We start from the raw sequence: 23,751 nt of genomic DNA, 5'->3' as shown, positions 1-23,751 counted from the left end.
GAACCCCTCATGTTTTGTTTTGTTACTGTATTGTCTCATGTTCTGTCCCCCACTATAATGTACAGCGCTGAGCAAACCTTTTAGCACTATATAAATACTGTATAATAATAAACAATAATAAATCCCTCCTCTCAGTCGGCTAGTATGTTCACTCTACGGTCACTAATCAGTGCTGACCAGTAACAAGTGATGGCTGCAATCAATAGAAGTGGGAGAAGATTTCATTTGACACAAGATTTGGGGCTTATTTTAGAATTCATCTAGCATTAAAATCCATACTTCCCCTCACTAAACAGAAAATTGGTGATCCAAAGCTCCCTCATATTATCTAAAGCCTAGGAAGCATAGATCACATAATCTCTGGCAACCAGAAGCATTGTGTTTTTTTCATCACTAAGGGTTTGGTAAATCTACTGTCTCCAAACCAACAGACTCTATAGATTTACAGTGAGAGGACAGGATTGGTGAGGCACATCATGCAGTACACCTTCATATGTATTGAACAAATATGTCTGCCTCTATGGACATACAGAATGTATTTACAAACTATATCAGGGTTTTATTATTAATCGACAATTTACAATAATCAGATCTATGTGCATATATACATACAAATCATTAAAGCACTGCAGGTTCTCTTTAACAGCTATATTACATTTAGCTTTACATTTATTTTATATTGATTAGTAGCAATGTATCAGCCTCTTACTGAAAACCACATAATCTGCAACATATTGATATAAATGTGCATATAATTAAATATTTATCAATAAAATGTTGATCTCATGCTACAAAGTTAAATAAAATCTCCTGCATAATTTAGGCCTAAACAAGTTTAAAATGGAACAGGAACATTGTTTTCATTATATGATCATTTTTACAGGGTTGTGGTTTACATCTTAACATTTATGGGATAGGGACCTAAAAAAAACAAAAACAGTGTTATTATCTAAAAAGAGGCATTACCTTCAAACCCTGAGGATCCTGGAATACCTGGTTCACCAGCATCACCAATAAACCCTGGCTGACCTGGTGATCCATTCCTTCCCATCTGCCCTGGACGGCCAGGGAAACCTTTGCTGCCTGCAGGAAAATTAACAGGTACAATAGTGGTAAGAGACAGTAAATGAAGGGAAGGTAAGAGAAAAACAAAAACTTACTAGTACTGACTGATAAAAGTATTTCTGAGTTTATAACACCAGTCTACAGAGCCAATATGTTCCATATACTGTACATCAGGCCCATCGTAAATTCTGCAGATTTTTTTAGCCAGATTAATTAGATACAAATATCACTGGGGATGAATAGCCAATGGAGAACTGGACTACCAAGTGACAGTTCAGAAAGTTACCTCCTAATTCTTAGGATACATAGTGTCATTTTGTCAGATGGACTACATAAACTGAATAAGTGGAAAGTTATAGTGCACTAACCAAAACAATGTGACAACATGTGGCATACATAAGTACATAAATATTTGTTAACTCATCTTCCTTACCAGGAGGTCCTGCTAGTCCCTGTGAACCTCTATCACCTGGCCCTCCATCAAAGCCGTTGATTCCAGGAAGTCCAGGAATTCCAAAAGAAGGATCAAAATAATCCAAGGGAGGTGAACCTGGACGCCCCGTTGGACCTTGAAAACCTGAAAACAAGTTACTTGCATTTAATATGTTTAATGGCAAGCTTTTTGCTAACATATCACAAAAGCAATGGTAAACGTAACTCACAAAAAAGAGAAAAATTGATTGTTTCCCAATAACACAACATTTTCAGTCAAGTAAAGCGGTATCCTTTGAAGATTTTAAGTTGTCATAATAATACATACCAAAATGTTTCATGCACATAAGAACCATGAAAATATAAATTATGTACTGTATGTAGTAATATAAACATATATACCTTGATTCCCTTTTTCTCCCTTGGGTCCAGGATATCCGGGATCTCCAACAGGGCCCTCTTTTCCTGGACTCCCCATGAAACCTGGATCACCTCTTAAACCTAAATAGAGAAATACAAAAAGGGAAACTCTGTAACTGGCAGTGGGGAGCAATAGCAAAATGGATTTACCACTGACAATTACTATATGTCCATGGAAATTGTTTTTTTTTTATTTTTTACTCCTACTTCTACACAAATATGTAAATATCCATATGATAGGTTTTCATGAATGAAAAGTGATCTATGAATGGAGGACAGGAGGATGAATGAAAGGTCTATGAATGAAGGAGGGGGCAGAAAGTGTGGGCATAGTCAGCACTCTTGATGAGTGCCTGTCACAGGTCCCTCACCTCTTTTAACCCCCGCAGCATCGGAAGATTATTGCTGTGAGGGTATGGGGGGGTTGGAGGATGGAAGATTTTAACTAAATCAGCAGCCATTATCACAAGGGACAAGCAAAAACAGATAATAAGTACAGTCCCTTGTGCTGATTAAAAAAATGATTGACTAAACTTCAGCATTAATGCCCTTCTATGTATAGTGCTAAAAAAAACTAAAGAGTGATATTTTTTTCCCTATTTATCTTTTCCGACTGTTTTTCACTAGTTTTGCATTTGGCTAGGGTCAGTGTCACTACTGGTAGCATGAAGCGATACCTGGACCCTACAAAGGTTGCACAGGCAGTCCAACTCCTCCATCACCAACATCAATATGTGCCATTGCCAGAAGGTTTGCTGTGTCTCCCAGCACAGTCTCAAGAGCATGGAGGAGATTCCAGGAGATAGTCAGTTACTCTAGAAGAGCTGGACAGGGCTGTAGAAGGTCCTTAACCCATCAGCAGGATCAGTATCTGCTCCTTTGTGCAAGGAGGAACAGGATGAGCACTGCCAGAGCCCTTCAAAACAACCTCCAGCAGGCCACTGGTGTGAGTGTCTCTGACCAAAAAATCAGAAACAGACTTTATGAGGGTGGCCTGATGACCTGTGCTCACTGCCTGGCACCACAGAGCTCAATTGACATTTGCCATTGAACACCAGAATTGGCAGGTCCTCCACTGGCGCCCTGTGCTTTTCACAGATGAGAGCAGGTTCACCCTGGGCACATGTGACAGATGTGACAGGGTCTGGAGAAGTCCTATCCGGATACTCTAGTGGATATGTCAGACACAGGGATAACGCCAAAACGGTGGTCTCCAACAGAGAAGAAGGATTCAATTGGAATTTCTGCTCCTATTGGACATCAGCAAGAAAGGAGGGTTGCTGACACAGCTCCTGTGACATTTTCTGGAAATGTCTTGTTAGAAAAACTGCATTCAAAATATTCCCAGAAACCCTGGACTGAAACTATTAAGCTTGTCCGCTACTGTTTGGATAATATTTATTTTAGGTCCATCCCAAAATCACTATGCATTGAAGACCAGGAGTCTTAAAGTGTACGAGTTCATTGTTCTCTTCTAGGAAGCACACAGCGTGTATTAACCTTTCCTTTTCGGGGGGTCAACATCATCTGATAAGAGGCAGTGTGATTAGTGTTGGTGAAGGAGTTTTTCCTCTTGGTGATCTCTTGGGAATCTGTCGGATTTCTGTTGGGTCCTTGATTGATGAACTTTTCTTCCACACGTTAATGCCTTTTGGATTGGACTTTTTGTTATATTTAGTATGTCCTTGGAAATTTTAATTTAGCACTGTACTCTTTTATTCATTTTCTATGTATGTGGGTTTTACCCATTCAATCTGTATAGACAATAGCGCGCTTTATTATACTATATATTTTTATAGAATTATGGTCAAAACTTTTTTGGCCATACTTTTCCTGTGGGCCATGGGAATGCACTTAGTTCTGCAGTCCTGTGACCCAGATTCAAACATTACAGAGCCGGTCCAGATTCTGCAGGGACCCCGACAATTATGTTGAGATCCGTCCAGATGCCTGACTGGCAGATGTCGCACCACTGAGAACTAAATCAGCCACTCCTGTCCCCTCCACAGCCCAGGGCTCCAGTGAGAGCTGGAGAGGCAGAACAGATATTCAGTGACTGACAGTCACTGGCTCTCTGCTCACTGATCGTATCAATGCTGCAGCCATATAGGTGAGTATAAATGTTTATTTTTTACTATTCTTTTAAACCACCATTTACAGAACAAAGTGTTGATGCTTGCCAGTACTATGTCAATTTTTGTCTTTTCTGCTGCAGTCATGTAATAAAAGGAAAATGAATAACTTTAACATTTATCAGTAAAGGTAATGCAGTATCTAGTGAGTGCTTTTGCAGGTGAGAGGAATTTAGAATTCAGGTACTGTAATGCATAAATGGAATAGCAAACACTTACCCTTCACTCCAGGAGCTCCAGGGCTGCCAGGATTTCCAGGGACACCTGGATCTCCCTTTATACCACCTCTGCCTGGTGTTCCTGGAAATCCTGAATCTCCTGTGTCCCCTTGATTTGAGGCTGGACCAGGGGGGCCACGCGGTCCAGGGCGTCCTGGCATTCCTGGAATCATAACATATATAACATTATGGCAAATATTTATAGCAAATCATTTTTATATTTTACATAAGAACTGTTTATTTGACCCTCAGAAGTAGTGGAGCAATAGTGACAGCATTCATATAGGAAAATATATGAGATTGGCTGTGAGCCAGATAGCACTAATACATCTGTTCCAATGCTTTATTCTTAAAGTAAATATCCACTTCAGCCAAGAAGGTTGAGGTTTAGATCACCACTTTGTCTCTGTTATCTATAACCAGCAGGACCAATCATCACAAAGATACATCAATAGCGTGGTGTTGGAAGAAGTCAAACCTCCATCTCCAAGGCTGAAATTGATATATTCATAATAGAGCCCATTGAGCTTTAGGGCTTTGAGGTGAAAAGACAGTTTGAAAGACTGTAGATGTTACCTGCAGATACCAGGATGTGCCTGCTATTCCATGAGGGCCCGTTCATACCAGAACCCTGCGCAGGAAACCTGTATTCCGTGTGCATTTCCTGAACTATGTTAAAAACTCACTGCGTTGTGATCTGCAGTGGGTGTCAATATTAAGTTACCGACATCCCAAACTCAGGTCTCCAACACAATGTATTCGCCCTTCAACGGTTTGCATGGCACCAAAGTACCATGCGATCTGTTCGCAATGCATTTTTTAAAGTAGTGCATGCACTACTTTTGGTGTGTTGCAGTGCAGTACAATTTCAGCCCATTAAACTGAATGGGCTGAAAATGCAAATCACACAAAGTGATCGCATTCATGGGAGATCCTGATGGGAACTGGCCCTCAAAGTGTTAAGCACTTTACAAAGGAGATGTCTTTGAAACACAGATCTTTTACTTTGTTTAAATAAATTCAATGCGCTTTGTTATTATGAATAATTCGGTACATGTGCAAACAGAGAGCAGTGTAATGCGGTCAAAAATTTAGGAAGGAGGGCCCAAAAATCATTGTATACCTACTTATAAAATGAATGTATAGCCAAAATGCTTGAATTAGTTTTGGATAGCGTAGGGAAGAGTTGGAGGTTTTTATTGCTATGTCCCAATAGGTAGATTCACCCTGTGCATTGTGGTGCTCTTCGGTGCATTGTGTGCTGCTGTGTACTGTACAGTGCATTGAGGTTCCATCCATAATAAAATGTATGTTAATGCATGCATTTTAGCGCACATTGCTACAACACACAAGTGTATATAGCCCCTAAATGGTTCTCCATCAAGATAACAATAATAGGAAATAGTAATAAATTGGAAGAGCAGTAAACATTCTATACCGAAACCTCCCTATTTAACCAAGTCTTTTGAAGCAATTGACTAACTATTCACAGGTAATACACATAATTTCACAGAACACTTTTGTGTACTGATGTGTGTGTGTGTGTGTAGGAGTAGGGAGATGAAGGGGAAGTGTGTATCGTAAAAAAGAATTATCCAAATTACTTATATTGTTTTATAAAGAATTAGCTGCAACCTCTGCAAAATTGTTTGATTTTGATAATGTCTAAATAAATACATGTCCATAGAGCATTTTTCTTGTATATTGTACACAAGTGCAAGGAAATTCAGCTTATGCAACACAGTTAATTAATCAATTAAATCATACCCATCTCTCCATCAAGCCCAGCTGGTCCAGGGTCTCCAGGTAATCCAGGTACAACATTTGATGCTCCTGGTGCGCCAGGTAGTCCAGGAGGTCCAGGGAGACCAGGCAATCCTTAAAAAAATGTTTCACATTAGACTTAAAAAATCATAACCAAATGCATTTGTAATGAGAAAAGATCTACTATGTAACCAGTGTCTGACACATTGCAAAATATTATGTCTCTGTCTCTTCTTCCATGTTAATTTAACTAACAGCACAGTTTACAGTAAAACATGGGTCACAATGGATTCAGACAATTGGTGTAAAATTAAAATCTAAATTCAAGATCTTGTCTTACCTTGATCTCCACGATTGCCTTTTCCACCATTAAATCCAGATTGTCCAGGTACTGTGTTGGGAGATCCTTTTTCACCTTTAGTCCCTGGAAATCCAGGAGTACCCGACCGTCCAGCTTCATTTAAGCCTTATTTTGGGAAACAATGATATTTTAAATTACAAGCCATAGTTATACTGCAGTACAACATACGAACTGTTCATTCATGTTCTGATTACCAGTTTGGCTTTATTAGATTTGTTTAAAGATAGGGACCATTTAAAGACAGATACTCAATTTCTCCCAGAGAACAACTGTCTAGTGGTGACTTCTCAGCCTTTGGGATCTGGGCAATATTACCTAAATTGATTTATGGTAGTCAGTCTATTTATTATTAAAGTAATCGAAAACCTTAGATTTTTTTTTATTAAAATAACAAACATGTTATACTCACCTGCTGCTATGGGGGCACTTGTGCAGGCTCGATCCCAAGCTGCTTTGTTAGTGTCTATTGACACACAGCCCGCCCCCATTCCCTCCTCACAGGCGATTGACAGCAGCAGGAGCCAATGGCTGCAGCTGTATCTGAGCCCTGTGAGGAGGGAGAGAGAGAGAGAGAGAAAGAGAGAGAGAGAGAGAGAGAGAGAGAGAGAGAGAGAGAGAGAGAGCAGTGCTGTTGCTCTTGGGCACAGTGATGGACTGAGATTAGGCTCAGTTAAGTATATGGGGTAAGGGGAGCTAGTCTTCTGCCTTTAGAATCACTTTAAAAAGACCTTGCTATATAATATAAAGCTTTCCAGAAGCACTTACTTAGAATTGAACATCTAAAGTCCACTAGGAAGTTGACGTATCTGGGAGTATTGTTCTCTTTGCTTCCTGAAACTATTATTGGTTCCTACCTCTAACTTCACGTCAATGTAGGATACAGTAGTAATGTGGAGATCAGAGGGTGGAAACAGTGAGAGCTGTGGTGGACTATGGTGATCCACACCCTTGGGAGTGTTGGTTTATTTGAGAAAGTTGAGGGACTGGTTCTCTGCAAAAGGGTGAATCTTGGGCAGGAGGTGTAAATATTCAGCCTCCTCTTTACAGATATGTGCTTTCATGAAAGTGTTTTGTTATGTCTGTGTATTCACAGCCTATGCGTGGTCTTTACAGATAAAATGTAATATCTAAGAGAGAACAGCTTTAAGTAGTTGATATGTACACAAGCAGAAGCCCCCTTGCATTGAAAGGGTTATATGCTTGTTAAGTTCAGGAGAAAGCTAACCAGGTTGTATTACATAAAATACACTGCTTCTGCCAGCTCCAGCTCTCTCCTCCACTCACTGACGCTCTGGCTTGTGGACGGTCTCTTGGCATCATCACATACAATGCAGGGCTATTAACCCTGCATTGTATATAGAGGAGGCTGGAACGCAACCATAAACGGAAGTGCTTTAGAGAGGGAGCAATGCCTAAAATGAAAAACAAATACCGTATTTTCCGGCGTATAAGACGACTGGGCGTATAAGACGACCCCCCTACTTTTCCTGTTAAAATGTAGTGTTTGGGCTATACTCGCCGTATAAGACTACCCCTCTTCCAATGCACACCAGTGGGAAGAATCGTGCCCCATCATTAGTATCAGTGGGAGGAATAGTGCCCAGTCATTGGTGTCAGTGGGAGGAATAGTGCCCAGTCATTGGTGTCAGTGGGAGGAATAGCACCCCATCATTGGTGTCAGTGGGAGGAATAGCGTCCCATCATTGGTGTCAGTGGGAGGAATAGCACCCCATCATTGGTGTCAGTGGGAGGAATAGCACCCCATCATTGGTGTCAGTGGGAGGAATAGTGTCCCATCATTGGTGTCAGTGGGAGGAATAGCACCCCATCATTGGTGTCAGTGGGAGGAATAGCACCCCATCATTGGTGTCAGTGGGAGGAATAGCACCCCATCATTGGTGTCAGTGGGAGGAATAGTGTCCCATCATTGGTGTCAGTGGGAGGAATAGCACCCCATCATTGGTGTCAGTGGGAGGAATAGCGCCCCATCATTGGCGTCAGTGGGAGGAATAGCGCCTCATCATTGGTGTCAGTGTGAGGAATCGTGCCCCATCATTGGTGTCAGTGGGAGGAATAGTGTCCCATCATTGGTGTCAGTGGGGGGTGGAATAGTGCCCCATCATTGGTGTCAGTGGGGGGTGGAATAGTGCCCCATCATTGGTGTCAGTGGGGGGTGGAATAGTGCCCCATCATTGGTGTCAGTGGGGGGGGGAATAGTGTCCCATCGTTGGTGTCAGTGGGGGGGGGGGGAAGTGCCCCATCGTCGGTGTCAGTGGGAGGAATAATGCCCCATCATTGGTATCAGTGACACCAATGATGGGGCACTATTCCTCCCACTGACACTTGCTGACCCCTGTTCAGTATGGTGCTGCTGCAGCAAGCATATATGGTTGCAGCAGCACCTGTGCACGGCACACTTACCTTCACTTGATTTTCGTGGGGCCGCTCGGCTCCGCCTCCTCCCCGGTGATTGGCCGCCTGTGTGCCTTTCCTGAGCTACAGTTCTGGTGGCCAATCACCGGTGAGGAGGCGGAGCCGAGCAGCCGCACGAACATCCAGTGGCCGAACTGAAGGAAGGAGCATCCGCGCTTCCTGGACCGGATCGTCGTGGGACCGGAGCCAGGTAAGAAACAGAAGCTCCTGCCCACCCCTGTACTTAGTTTCACTTCCGTTGGAAGGGGGGGGGCGGCGGCGGCGGTACCGCACCGCCCCCCTAAAAAGTGTCAGCATGCCGTATACCGGCGTATAAGACGACCCCCGACTTTTGAGAAGATTTTCAAGGGTCAAAAAGTCGTCTTATATGCCGGAAAATACGGTATATTTTTACCATCTTTGCCCATTTCTTAGCCTTTGTTAATAACCTGAGCAGGATATTTATTAAAATATTTTACCAAAGTTTTATACGTCCTTATAAACAAACCAAAAATGATTTGGGCATGCAAATTACAGGATTACTGCAAAATTAAGGGCTGGGCATCTAAGTATCAATGACATTTTGTCACGAAGGGGTTATGCAGCTGTTGATATTATTGCTGTTTCATACAACTATTGAAATAACTGAATTCACAATCCACTGTAATTACCAGGTGTGCCAGGTAAACCTCTTGTGCCAGGCAAGCCATTTAATCCATCCAGCCCAGATAAACCAGGGAAGCCTAAAACAAACAGAAAAGTCACAGTTGTTACTGTAATGAAAGACCACAAATACCAGTGAAAATGCTAATATATGGGGATCGTGATGATCACAGTTACAGTTAAACTCCATGCAAACAGCACATTTACAGTCGAATGACCTACAGCATATGCAATCTGTTTTACCTGCCAAAGGAAGCTGCTATCTTGGCCTCTGTTTGATCTGCAGTTACCTTGGTGCTGTAAATATTATCATTTATGAAACCAGCCATTTGATGGCTTGACAATTTGGTAGAAATTAATTGTTAATTGTTTTAAGCAGGTAAACTGATGGGCTACTCCAGCTTTAATATCAAGAGAGATTCAGGAACATATATGCTGGTTATATGAAAAATAAATTTAAACAATATCTAAAGCCAATTATTTTTTCATTTTGGATACAGTAAGAGAGGATTAAAACTGTTGTCATTTTTATTTTTGCCATCTGTATCTCTATAAAGAGATTTCACTTCCAGTCCTATAGACTCAAATAAGAGGATAGTTATTTAATGGGGAAGTCATCCTCTTAGACAGTTGTCATAGAAACTAGTGTCTTCATTAGAAGATTTCCCCTCTATTCTATGCTCTGGTTGCAACTCAGAATTTGGGATTCATCTTCACTTTCATTCCACATGACACTGGTGATCAGGGCAATTAGGGAAGGTGATTCTCCCAAACAGGAACACAAACAGCATTAATAACCTAAAGATGGCTATACACTAGTAGAACTTTGAATTTTTTGGTTTTAACTTCTGTTCAATTTTCTAATTGTGTGTGTGGTCAAATTGATGTCCATTTTTGACTGCAGTGACAATAAAATTTGAAAGATTTTTCTCAAGCAAACACATTTCTAACAGTGTATGCGGTTTTAATTTAGGGACTGACATTCATTGTGAAATCAAACATTAAAAGCAAATGAAAAATTGAAGTACTTTCAAAAAACATTTGTCAAGTCATTGAATGTACTGAAACTTTTTGTATGAATGTTTATTTGAAAATCTACCAGTGAATAATCTGCTTTACAGTTGTTCTATCACCATTCTCTATACTCTACCGATTCTTTGCTATATCTAAAACTGAACTTCAGCTGCTTTGCTGGATTAGATTGAAAATTTTTTTTGAGAAATTATAACACCAGTTATGACGCCAGCATTATTTGTGCATTGATATCATACTACCTTTAACACCAGGGGCCCCTGAAGGTCCAGGGAATCCTTGAGATCCAGGGAATCCAGGGGTTCCTACAAGCCCAGGGTTTCCTCGAAATCCTTGAAGCCCAGGAGATCCTAAAAATAAGAAAATAAAAATAAAAATAAAAAAAGGAAATAACCCAAATTATTTCTTGCCAGCATACATTTAGTACTGAGCAGTCAAAGTGTTCACATGTTGTTAGTATTGTTTTCACTTTAACACATGCATTGCCATCTAATAAGAACTATTACACTTTAAATATATCAAGAACACAGTTTCTGGTGACAAGTGAAGCATATTACCTGGTTGCCCTGGACGGCCAAAGTCTCCAGCTATTCCTTTTAATCCAGGGCTTCCAGGTCTTCCAAATGATCCAACATCTCCTGGGAATCCGTCAAAGCCTCTTGCACCTTTAAGGTTAACAAGCAGAAATCATAAAACCTATAACACCCTTAATAACATAACAAGTCTTTGCAAAATGTAAGGAGTCATATACACTAGCAGCTCCTAAACTTGAGTTTAGGAGTTTTTGGTGTTTTTTTGCCAAAGCTCCTAAACTCAACTCCATAAAAGCCTATGGGTTCATGTACACATAGGCTTTTAGAGGAGATTAGGATCAACCGTGTTTAGGTGAGGTTAAACTTCCCTCTCCTGAATGCGGAAGAATCGCGTTCAGGATAGGAATATTTTGACCACCGGCCACACGAAAACGCGAAACCCATCAAAAATGCGTGTAAATGTACCACATTTACACACGTTTTTTGCCATGTTTTGTGTTTTCCCATGGTCACAGTCCCCGTAGGCTAGTGTCCATGAAGCCTAAAAAAATTTTTTTGGCATTTTTACTGGGTACACTGTAGACTGAGCCATCTAATCTCAAGTACTATGGGTGTATTATTAATAGTACTTCAGAAATGCCCAGAGAGGTACATCTATCACCACACCCACTGGCTGATTATCTATAATCAAACAGCATAATGGATAAATCATCTATTGCTATCAAGAATGCATTTATCTGCCTTTGTTCAAAACTAGGTGTTGCCTTTTATTTTCACCTGGTAACTCTGCAGAAGACACAGCAGCTGTCCCTGGGTGGCTATGTCACTGTGTCTATGGATAGAGCCATGGTTGTCACTCAGGCTGTTTTTTAAATATACAGTGTCTCATCATGTCCATTACATGGGGAATATGGAGATTAGTACCGAAACAAAGAAATAGAAGATAGCTTTTTCTGTCAGCTAACAGGAACATATGAAAGCACTGCATTTCTGAAAAAATGAACAGGTATTTTCTGTACTTGCTTAGAATACTCAGCCTAAAAATGTTAAATGCATACAGCCACCACATCTAAGAAATAGTAAACCTCAATATATTTAGGTTTTGGATACTATTTGCAACTGCACATCAATAATGTTTTCTGCAAAGCCTTTAATAACCTTTAACTTGACAATCACCAAAACCTTTGTATCAAGACTTGCTAATCGTGGTGGAAAAAACACAAATGCACAGTGTTTGGGTTTAAATGTAGTGCTACCCCTGCAGGAGCCACTGGATGAAGCTGGTCCTCTGTTGCTGCCCTGACTTTTCAAACTCCTCAACCCTTCTGACACTCTAGGTTCAGACATGGTTAGACTAAAAATATTCACCAAGCCAGTTACCAACAATCAGAATAAAAGGGCAATGGACACAATATTTCAGTAAAATTAATGTAATTAATCCCTGTGCATCAATGGTGCCTGAGATTGCAGCTCAATTGTGTGGGAAAGGCTTAGAAAAATTGCCAGCTCTCTTGCAACATAAGTGCAATGCAATTAGACCAAGTGGATGCCTTCTTTTAGATATTTATATAAAGAAGGGGCGCCCCTTTATGTAAACGATGAGCAGGTGTGGATATGAAATAGAGTCAATCCAAAGTTTGGGGACAGTATCTTCTGCTAGCAGATTGGGGCCCTTTAAAGATGAAGAGTGATAACGAATGTAAAGAGTTGAAATTGAAGTGCCACACCACTGCTAAGAGGTCCAGACCCAGACACAAACTTTATTCCGTTTAAAGTCAGGGATACAATTCAAACAGTAACCAATGCGTTTCGGGGGTCTAAGTGCTCCCGTCATCAGGCTTGACTGGCAACAAAGTGAACAAACCAGAATGGTATTTTTTTCCTGTGTGAATTAAAAGCACAGGCATAATCAGCAGCTTGTTTGCCAGCACTAGGAAGGTGCTACATTAGGCTCATGTGCCCATAGTTTAAAGCTGGCTATACATGGATCAAAACTTCAGCCACTTCACCAGGAATCGGATGAATTCCAATCTATCGGACGTTCCTGCTCATGATAAGTGGATCTACTGATTGACTTCTCATGACTGGCCCTACTAGAAAATATCCACTTGATTAGCACTGCAGCCGATCGGTAAAGGTGTCCTGCTGTCAGCATACAATGACAAAGCAGGGAGGACTCCCGCTTCGACATTTAATGTGTGGCTGTTGGAATCGGGTCAGTTTTTTCCTTCAACCCGCTAACTGAAGGAAAAAATACTGACCCATGTATGGCCAGCTTAACCACTTGCCCTCCTGAGGATTTACCCCCCTTAATGACCAGGCCTCTTTTTGCTACTTGGCGCTGCACTAATTCAACTGATAATTGCGCAGTCATGCAACGCTCCACCCAAACAAAATTTATGTCCTTTTTTTCACACAAATAGAGATTTCTTTTGGTGGTATTTGATCACCTGTGCGCTTTTTATTTTTCACACAATAAACAAAAAAAGACCAAAAATTTTGAAGAAAAACAATATTTTTTACTTTCAGCTATAGAAAATATATAGTAAACTCAAAATTAGTTATAAATTTAGGCCAAAATGTATTCTGCTACATGTTTTTGGTAAAAAAAATCCCAATAAGTGTATATTGATTGCTTTTTGTGAACGTTATAGCGTCTACAAACTATGCTATAGATACTGCAATTTATGCAATTTTTTTTGCTATACAGCGCTGCGCTAGTTTAACGGACAATTGCGCGGTCATGCAATATGGTACATAAATAAAATTTATGTCCTTTTTTTCACACAAATAGAGCTTTCTTTCGGTGGTATTTGATCAACTGTGCGTTTTTTATTTTTTGCGCTATAAAAAAAAAAGGCTGACAATTTTGAGAAAAAAAACAATATTTTGTACTTTTTGCTATAAAACATGTCCAGTAAAAAAAATTTAAAAATCAAATTTCATCATATATTTCAGCCAAAATTCATTCTGAGACATGTCTTTGCTAAAAAAAAAACCCCAATACGTGTAAATTAATTGGTTTACGTGAAAGTTATAGCGATTACAAATGGCGGGAAAGATACTTGGTTTTTTAATTTTTTTTTATACTAATAATGGCGGCGATCAGCGACTTATGGCGGCGATCAGTGACTTATGGCGGCGATCAGCGACTTATTGCAGGACTGCGGGACTGCGGCGGACATTCTGACACTGGGGGGGAACTGGCTTGGGGTCACTGACATCCCCAGTGACACCAAAACAGTGATCAGTGCAAAAAAAAACACTGACACTGTACTAATGGCACTGGGGAGGAAGGGATTAACTTTTTCTTGCACTGAAAGTGTTAACTGTGTGAGGGGAGTGTTTTACTAGGGGGCGGGGGTGTGTACTGCAGGGAGACATGCAGATCGGGACGGAGAAACTCTTTTCTCCTGGTCTGCTTGTCAGGAACTGTCAGGGAAGTGACAGAAAGCAGAGCTACTACAGCCCTGCTCTCTGTCACTGATTGGCGCTAATCGCCAGGACACAGCTGATAACAACCAGCTGTGACCCGGAGACTGACACCCGCGGCTGAGATCGGCGGTGAAGGTAGGGCGGCGGCGCGCCTTGCGCGCGCCCCCTACCTGTTTTGCAACAGCACGTTTTAAAATGTGCTTTTGCCCAGCCGTGCCACCCTGCCACCGTTTTTATACAGTGGCTGGGCGGCAAGTGGTTAAGAACGGTAGGTATACTTATAGGACCACTATTGCAATAGGTCTTGTATCCTGATAACTAATAAATAAGATAGGTAGAATAAAAAAGTAATTAAAATACTGAATACTAACTCAATATGTATTAAAGTGATAATAAAGTCTCTATATTTTTGTAAAATGGAAAAAGAGGTTTATATGTGTCTGCTGAGAGCAAGGATATTGCACAGAGCGGCCCCTTACCTCCTCTTCTGGGGTCCTACCAGTGCTGTCTACTCCATCTCTCCTGAGTGTGCCCCCATAGTAAGCTGCTTGCTATGGGGGCAGACATGCAGGCACGCTTCCAAGCCATGCCATGTGTGTCCATAGACACACACACAGCGTGGCCTGGCCATGCCTCTGCTTCCTTCTCACCGGATCTGATTGGCAGCAGCAAGAGCCAATGGCTCCCACTGCTATCAATCTGTCCTGTGAGAGCAAGAAGAGAGACCAGCACTGCTGCAGAAGGGCACAAAGCTGGATTGAAACAGAACTCATGTAAGTGTTTAATGGGGGGGCAAACAGAGAGTGAAAGTTTTTTTTTAATCTTAATGCAGGTACTGCATTAAGGTAAGAAACCTTTTGACTTTAGAACCACTTTAATTTCATACTTTTTATAGGTACACAATATTCTAAGCAATTGGTCCTTCAAGCTCATGTAATGCAGAAAACGTATTAGAATGAAATATATGGTAAACCATTATATTCTGTAGTCTATATAATTTTAAATCTGACAGGTACTGGTTCTACTTGAGTGTTTTCTAAGAATTAGTGATAAGGTTAGTCCCTAGGTCTGGATTTATTTTTCTTGCTCTCCTAGGCCAACTGTCTTGTGCTTTACCTTTCCTACCAAAATTAGCTTGCCAGCCTTAGTATCACACAGCAAGTTGAGACATCATTGATACACAAAGCATGCCGAGGCAGGAGGCAGACCAAGTGAAGATGACAGTTTGGCCACTTTGCATCTATATACCTAGAAACAACAACTAAATAATTAGAGAATTTGTCATCCTACTCTACTGGCAGTCGGGTGCTAGGTGTATGGAGGTAGCGGGTAATGTAAAAACAAAGTGCATTTTACAAAAATACAAATTGTGGAAGCAAATGTGAGCACTTGGCTGGATCGTGCTGATAGGCAGTAGTATGGAACTTGTTATACATGGAAATGGGCCACTGACACATGATATGTGGGTGCCTGATTGTGTGACCAATTACAGCCTTGCTGTCCTAGGCTACAGTCTATATTGGCAATGTAGAAACCTATCTGTATTAGTCACATAGTTCAAACGCTGATTTTTAAAGTACCAGTTGATTATAAGTGAGAAATATGAAAAAAAATTACCTGGATTTCCTGGAGTTCCACGTTCTCCCTTGGGTCCTCTATCACCTGACGTCCCTTGAGATTCTCCGCGGTCACCTATAAAGATGAAAGTTAAAATAATACCAGAACTGCAACCAAATAACACCTGATAAGATGTCTATCTTTCTTTCAGTGCCAACGACAAGCAAGGGAAAGGATAATGACAGCAACTAAAGCAGTTACTCACAGTTATGCGTCATTTGCTAAAAATCCTTAATAATTTAAAGCTAATTTTTTATGCTATGGACTAAAGAAATAATATTACTTTGACTAGTGACTATAACTATATATATGTTTAATTTTGATTCGGTCATAACAAACCTTTTTCACCAGGTCGTCCAGGAGAACCAGCAAAACCAGGGCTACCTGGTAATCCATCTGCACCCTAAATATCAAACATAAACGTTAGCATTTTAGTTATTCCCATGCCTTGTTATATTATATAATTAACTGGTAAAATGTTTATTAAACATTCCTAATTATATTTAAAGTGTATCTAAACATATACACTATATTGACAAAAAGTAATGGGACGCCTGCCTTTACACGCACTTTGAACTTTAATAGCATCCCAGTCTTAGTCCATGGGGTTCAATTCTGAGTTGGCCCACCTTTTGCAGCTATAACAGCTTCAGCTCTTCTGGGAAGGCTGTCCACAAGGTTTAGGAGCATGTCAATGGGAATGCTTGACCTATCTTCCAGAAGAGCATTTGTGAGGTCATCCCAAAGGTGTTCTATTGGGTTGAGGTGCAGGTGAGTTAAGTTCCTCCACCTCAAACGCACTCATCCATATCTTTATGGACCTTGCTTTGTGCACTCGTGCACAGTCATGTTGGAACAGGAAGGGGCCATCTCCAAACTGTTCCCACAAAGTTAAGAGCAGAAAAGTGTCCAAAATATCTTGGTATGCTGACACCTTAAGAGTTCCCTTCATTGGAACTAAGGGGCCAAGCTCAACCCCTGAAAAACAACTCCACACCATAATCCCCCATCCACCAAATTTTACAATTGGCACAATGCAGTCAAGGATGTACCGTTCTCCTGGCAATCTACAAACCCAGATACGTCCATTGGATTGCCAGACAGAGAAGCGTGATTCGTCACTCCAGATAATGTGCCTCCACTGCTCTAGAGTCCAGTGGTGGTGTGCTTTACACCACTGCATCCGATGCTTTGCATTGCACTTGGTAATGTACTGCTTGGATGCAGCTGCTCGGCCATGGAAACCCATTCCATGAAGCTCTCTATGCACTGTTGTTGTGCTAATCTGAAGGCCACACAAAATTTGGAGGTCTTTAGCTATTGACTCTGCAGACAGTTGGTGACTTCTGTGCATTGTGCGCTTCAGCATGTGCTGACCCCACTCTGTCATTTTATGTGGCCTACCACTTAGTGCCTAAGTTGCTTTTGTTTCCAGTTGCTTGCACTTTATTATAATACTACTAACAATTGACTGTGGAATATTTAGTTGCAAGGAAAGGTCGTGGATGGACTTATTGCACAGGTGGCAACCTATCACGGTACCACGCTTCAATTCACTGAGCTCCTGAGAGCGACCCATGCCTTCACAAATGTTTGTAGAAGTCTGCATGCCTAGGTGCTTGATTTTTATACACCTGTGGCCATGGAGGTGATTGGAACACATGAATCCAATGATTTGGAGGGGTGTCTCAATACTTTTGGCAATATAGTGTATACTTCATTTTGGCTAGAGTAGGTATAGGAACGAAACTACTGTATGCTGGGTTTTCATTGCTATCTTTTTCCCCACTGGTGACCATTGTCACCAAGATTAAAAGTAAGAAAAAATTCAACATTTTCAGCAGAACACGAATCGTGGAAAAATCATTTAATGATGGCAATTGTACAAATGACAGCTCTCTAAAGGGGGATTGCCTTTATTTTGCAAGATTTCCTCTTACTTGTTTTCTCTACACTACAGGAATAGGTGGTAATTCTCTACAATAGGACATAGACTGCATAAAGGAACAAAAAAAAAAGAAAAAGAAAAATGTTACAGTATTAGATATGTCATTTGAACAAAGTAACGTTTAAAGGTTGTATCTCTCAGGTTACTTTACTTCTTAGTGACATGTTGAAACTACAGCAGAAAGAGATTTTGACATACACTTCTTAGGTAATAGGGAAACATGGGTTTCTGCAGTCTAGAGACCATTGTAAATTGCTACAAAAATGTATCTATCCAATACATTATAAGCAATTGGTCAATCTGTACATATATAATACCTGTAATCCATTACTGGTATGATCTATTCAATCACTTTAAAAATCAGCAATTCAAACAGAGAAACGTACATTAATTCCTGGCATCCCAGGAAATCCGATGATCCCTGATGACCCTCGAAGTCCAGGAGAACCCGGCCTTCCAAATGTCCCAGGCAGCCCAGGATCTCCACGTTGACCTTTCTCTCTTCCTGGTGTTCCTGGGAATCCAGGGAGGCCAGGTGACCCAGGTAGACCAGGAAAACCTTTATCGCCTGTGAAATTCATTATTATTATCAGTATAAATCCATTACACAAATCCAAACTATACTGCAGCAAGGAGCAAGAGATAAATTGGACAATACAAAATAAAATGAACCCATGATAGATTCCTCAGAGCCAACTGGCACAAACTAATTGGCAGTATAAAAATATTTCCTACTATCTCTACGGCATGAATAGACATGTCTGCTGCTTATCAGACTTAAACTAACTTTACATGCTATAGGCCAATTGTACAATTTCCTGCCTGCAAGACTGGCTACAGATTCAATGGATAATTTAGGTTGGCCTTCACATTACACAGTTCTGGTAAATGTAAAGGAGACTGTACAGTTTGAACAGTACGTTGTAATCCATATGGCAAGCTTTAGATGTTTAAAAATATGTCTGGATCTGCATTTCTGTGTCATCATGTCACTGTTTTTTGTGTCTGTTTACATTTCTATGATTTTGCATTTTTATATTGAGAACATTTTGTACAAAATAATGTATTACATGAAGACGTCAACAGAAACTGAAGAGCCAACAAGTGCAACAAGTAACATCTTGTAGTATTATAGAAACATTACCTCGGGGGCCGGGGAACCCTGATTGTCCATTTCTTCCTGGTGCACCAAGTTCTCCATCCATTCTGCTTATATCCACAATATTTTCAGGACCCTGTGGGCCTGGATCACCTCTGCCACCTGGAGAAATAAAATGGATCTTTAAAAGAAGGTAATTCTTAGCATGTCAGAAAGTAAAGCTGCTGATTCCAGAAAATAGTTGGCCTACAAAAATTATGTTGGGGCTGCACGCTAATAAAATAACAATTAAATATATCCAAAACTGTGTTGATTCGTTATTGATGAAATTATTTAGAAAGATTGTGAAAACATAAAAATCTTTTTGGTGCCAAATTAGTACCCAGAAAGTGAATAGGAAAGATCCCATGACTAATCTGAAATAACCAGTTTCTAGTAGTGTTTCTGTCTATCTGTGTGAAAAATATATTTACAAAATGAGAAAAGTATACGGTTTCTTATCATAGTGAATTTAATTACCTTGCTCCCCCTTTCGCCCTTCAAGTCCAGGAAGTCCATTTCTTCCAGGTGATCCATCGAATCCTTTAAATCCACTGGTACCAGGGAGGCCTGGAAGTCCAGGCATACCAGGAAAGCCAATCAAACCGGGGGATCCTTTATCTCCTAAGAACCATTACAGAATAACAGGGTGAGTGAGATATATGTATATATATATATATATATATACATATATATAATACTGTATATGATGTTACATTTATGAACTAAATTATAATCATTGAATCAATCCAACCTTTAATTGCTGGAGAGCCTGGCAGTCCATCTCGGCCACTTGGTCCTGGTGGTCCAGATGGTCCTAAATCCCCAGGTCGACCTGCATCACCATTAGGACCTGGACTACCTTTTATCCCAGCTGGACTTGGGAGACCTCTGTTTCCAGGAATGCCCTTTGCTCCAGGAAAGCCTGTAATAAATGTACTCAGTATAACAATATGGAATTGAGCAATTACCAAGAAATACAACAGTCCCATCACTTGCGGAGGACATTTTAACTGTCAGAACTGGAATCATCAGAAGCGGCAGAAAGAATATGAGAAGCAGAATGTTGTCTGAAGTCATAGCAAATATATTTCAAATTTTACTACATACAGCCACCTAGCAGAAGGGACATTAGCTGCAAAAGCATTAGTGGTCTAAGTTACCTATTGCAAGGGTTACTGCCTATAACACTACAACTGACTGCAGTGAAACCCCTTATGATGTTGCACTTTCTACAATGTTGAGGTTTATTCCAATGCGGGGATGAGTGAATCATAAATATCCAACACCTGAAATGTAGAAGAAATATCTCTATACACATTTTATCTACATTAATGAACCATTGTGAAAGGGTAATGTAAAATACTATAAGTGATATTAGTGATCTCAATACCTGCAAAACTTGAAGCAGTATTTCATAGTCTGGGTAAAGCAGATGATCAATGTTTTATAATTGCAATAGGTTAAATAGAGTTAACTCTATTTAACCTATTGCAATTATAAAACATAATTAAGTAAAGTCTGGCTGTGTATCTAAATCTTGTACTCTTTCTGTGCTTAGAAGTTCCCCAGGTTTGCCACATTTGTATAAAGTAAGCACAACAAGTATAAACCAATGGTATTATTACAAATCTTTAAAAAAATTATTAAATCATATGTATTAGAAATAGTGACTAAACAAGCAGACAAGTACAGAGCACCTGTTGATAGCAATTGCAAACATAGTCAAGAACCACTTGTGCCTCATAGCACGATGGCTGTGGTTTACTACTGCATACATATGATATGTAGACACGTACAACCCAAATACTTGCCTGATTCTGAAAACATCTGCAGAAAAACAATAGACTAGTACTATAACTATTCACAGGAATTATGTTCCACTAATTTCCCATTTTTAGAGATGGTACTAGTATGACAGCATATGTATGTTTAGAGCCCAATTCTCTTATTTAACCAGTAGAATGCTTAAGCTCTATTCACCTTTAACAATGTACTTGAAAACAATCTAGACTTGCAACTCTGGTAGTGCAAAAAAGGGATGGAATATCTTTTTTTAAATCATTTATTTTTATTCGTTTTCAGCACAGAACAAATAAAATACATACAAAATACACAAAACCGTGAACTGTGTAGCACCATACCACCAACATAGAATGAGGTTTAGGTACACTTACAATGTATAAGTCCTCCTGCGCTAAAAAACAAACTGCAATGACCCCCAAGTGGCCGCAAACACCTAACTATATTCCAAATAGTGAAAGCAATAATAAGTTAATTAGTGCTGTGCTACTCAGTGCATGAAAAATAAAACATAAATAAATCAGAAAATGAATGCACATGTGACCCTCATCCAAGTGTAAAAACAACATATGCAAAAAATATGACTAAGTGCAGACAATAACAAATAACAATAAAGGCAGCACAATGTGCTAATGCTGTGCTAGTGACTGAAGTGAACACAAGGAAACAATGATAATAAAATTGATGTGTTGATGTGATTAAGTGAATAAGTCCCAAAAAATGATAATGGCAGTCCCAAAAAAACAGGGGAACACAATGAATCTTCAACACACACCATGAGACATCCAGTGATGAAAATGTATATAAATAATCCTCCACCGGATAGAGTGGGCACTCACCTGCAAAATGCAACCCCCAAGGAGTCATAAAGCATAAAGAAACCTCAAACGATGATCCCAATTAGATGATCCTTAATAGCAATCAAAGAAAAAGGGGTCCTCTTCAATGGCACTGGCAAACATTCACAGGCATTCTCCAGACATGGTCACAGACCTCCATCACATTCAGTACCTCACATGGAAGTTTCAAACAAGAAGACTACCCCATGGTGGTGATAGGGCTGATAATGAGGAGGAGGGTGGTCGGGTAGTCAGGCAACTGCAGGTGACAACGAAAAACAGCAAACCCAAATACTCCTGCGCTTGGGGATGGACTCAGCATGGGCTATAGCTACATCTCGGATGCCCTGGAATATGAACTCCTTGTTGCCCTCAACGGACCAAGGTAGTCCAAATGCACTGGAAATAAATAAAAACAAACAGAGGGTGCACCGGCCTAGTGCATTACCGTAAAAAACATTTATTGAGGTAATAAAAATAGGTATCGTACTCACAAATGACATAAATGTCAAAGGCACATCATAAAGAACAGCACTGTCCAATCCACACTATGTGGCCATCCGCAATGGGAACCCTGGACTTCCATTAGGCTAACACTTTTCGAGGACTTGCCTCTTCCTCAGATCCAAGTGTGGATTGGACAGTGCTGTTCTTTACAATGTGCGTTTAACATTCATTTCATTTGTGAGTACGATACCTTTTTTTTTTTTACCTCAATAAATGTTTTTTACGGTAATGCACTAGGCCGGTGCGCCCTCTGTTTGTTTTCTTTATATCCAGCTGCGGGTGACACCCGCTCTCATCAGTTGCTTCATTTGCTATAATTTTTTGGGACTTATTCACTTTCTTTATCACATCAACACATCAATTTTATTATCATGACCTCCTTATGTTCACTTCAGTCATTAGCACACTATTAGCACATTGTGCTGCCTTTATTGTTATTTGTTATTGTCTGCACTTAGTCATATTTTTTGCATATGTTGTTTTCACACTTGGATGAGGGTCATATGTGTATTCATTTTCTGATTTATTTATTTATGTTTTATTGTTCATGCACTGAGTAGCGCAGCAACAATTCACTTCTGTTATTACTTACAATGTAATTACATAAAGTCTCCCTCAAAAAGAAAAAGAAAATCAGCAAACCAAAGGGCCTTGCAGGGCCTGAGGTCTAAGTGCACTTACAATAAAAAGTGGTCTCGGCAGGCCCAAGGAAGGTGCTGCGGCGCAGTGGCGCCTTGAGGCAAGAAGAGGGGAAAAGTGAGCACCAGCCGCCAAAAAGCAAGAACATAAAAATTACAAAAGCAGAAGTCAATAAACAACCCAGGGATGGAATATCTCATTGTATTTTTGGACTGGTGGAAGCTTCTTGCAGCTATTTAGTCCTACTATAGCAAACCAAGAAGGCTCATTTGCATCCCACAGATGTTTTGGGTTGACACTGTTACTAATACGAGGGGCATGTAAGTCAAACCGGGACTTTTGAATTTATATAATAAAAGGACACATTTCAAGAGTGAAAACTGCTTTTATTTTTTCGACATTTTACCCTGCTACATTTATACAATTATCCCAGCACTTAACTAATGCCTGGAAAGCTTTGGCATAGAAAGATTTGTCAGTACGCCTGAACCATGCTAAGACACTGCCTCACTTTGTCATCAGTGCTGAAATGCTGACCTCCGAGGAACTCTTTTAGGGGTCCAAACAGGTGGAAATCACTCAGAGCAAGGTCCAGGCTGTAAGGGGGATGTAAGAATACCTCCCAGCTGAGTTGCTGTAATGTGCACGTAGTGTGGTGAGCAGTGTGAGCTAGTGCATTGTCTTGGAGAAACAAGATGCCCTTAGTGGTCAAACCAGGCTGTTTTTTCTGTAGAGGCATATGCACATCACTCAGATGACAGAACATGGTCAAAAGTGGAAACCTGTCTTGGTA

At 40.3% G+C, this 23,751-nt stretch overlaps 1 protein-coding gene across 2 annotated transcripts in view; it reads right to left on the bottom strand.

Annotated features, from left to right (window-relative positions):
- Positions 1-23,751, bottom strand: part of COL4A6 (collagen type IV alpha 6 chain) — a 328,190-nt gene that overhangs the window by 10,259 nt on the left and 294,180 nt on the right. For both annotated transcript variants that reach the window (XM_089678282.1, XM_089678283.1), the window contains 15 exons: positions 19,925-20,095; positions 19,651-19,794; positions 19,177-19,293; positions 18,419-18,600; positions 16,424-16,487; positions 16,085-16,159; positions 11,057-11,164; positions 10,742-10,849; positions 9,476-9,547; positions 6,372-6,497; positions 6,035-6,145; positions 4,269-4,430; positions 1,900-1,998; positions 1,499-1,642; positions 967-1,083 (listed from right to left, as the gene is read on the bottom strand). In XM_089678282.1, coding sequence (XP_089534408.1) covers positions 967-1,083; positions 1,499-1,642; positions 1,900-1,998; positions 4,269-4,430; positions 6,035-6,145; positions 6,372-6,497; positions 9,476-9,547; positions 10,742-10,849; positions 11,057-11,164; positions 16,085-16,159; positions 16,424-16,487; positions 18,419-18,600; positions 19,177-19,293; positions 19,651-19,794; positions 19,925-20,095 — 1,800 coding nt within the window. The remainder of the gene's footprint in view (positions 1-966; positions 1,084-1,498; positions 1,643-1,899; positions 1,999-4,268; positions 4,431-6,034; positions 6,146-6,371; positions 6,498-9,475; positions 9,548-10,741; positions 10,850-11,056; positions 11,165-16,084; positions 16,160-16,423; positions 16,488-18,418; positions 18,601-19,176; positions 19,294-19,650; positions 19,795-19,924; positions 20,096-23,751) is intronic.

Source organism: Staurois parvus, unplaced genomic scaffold (assembly GCF_062004578.1).
Source record: "Staurois parvus isolate SC_StPar_1 unplaced genomic scaffold, SC_StPar_1.0 ptg000202l, whole genome shotgun sequence".
Taxonomy (NCBI): domain Eukaryota; kingdom Metazoa; phylum Chordata; class Amphibia; order Anura; family Ranidae; genus Staurois; species Staurois parvus.
This window is presented reverse-complemented; position numbering and strand designations above follow the sequence as displayed.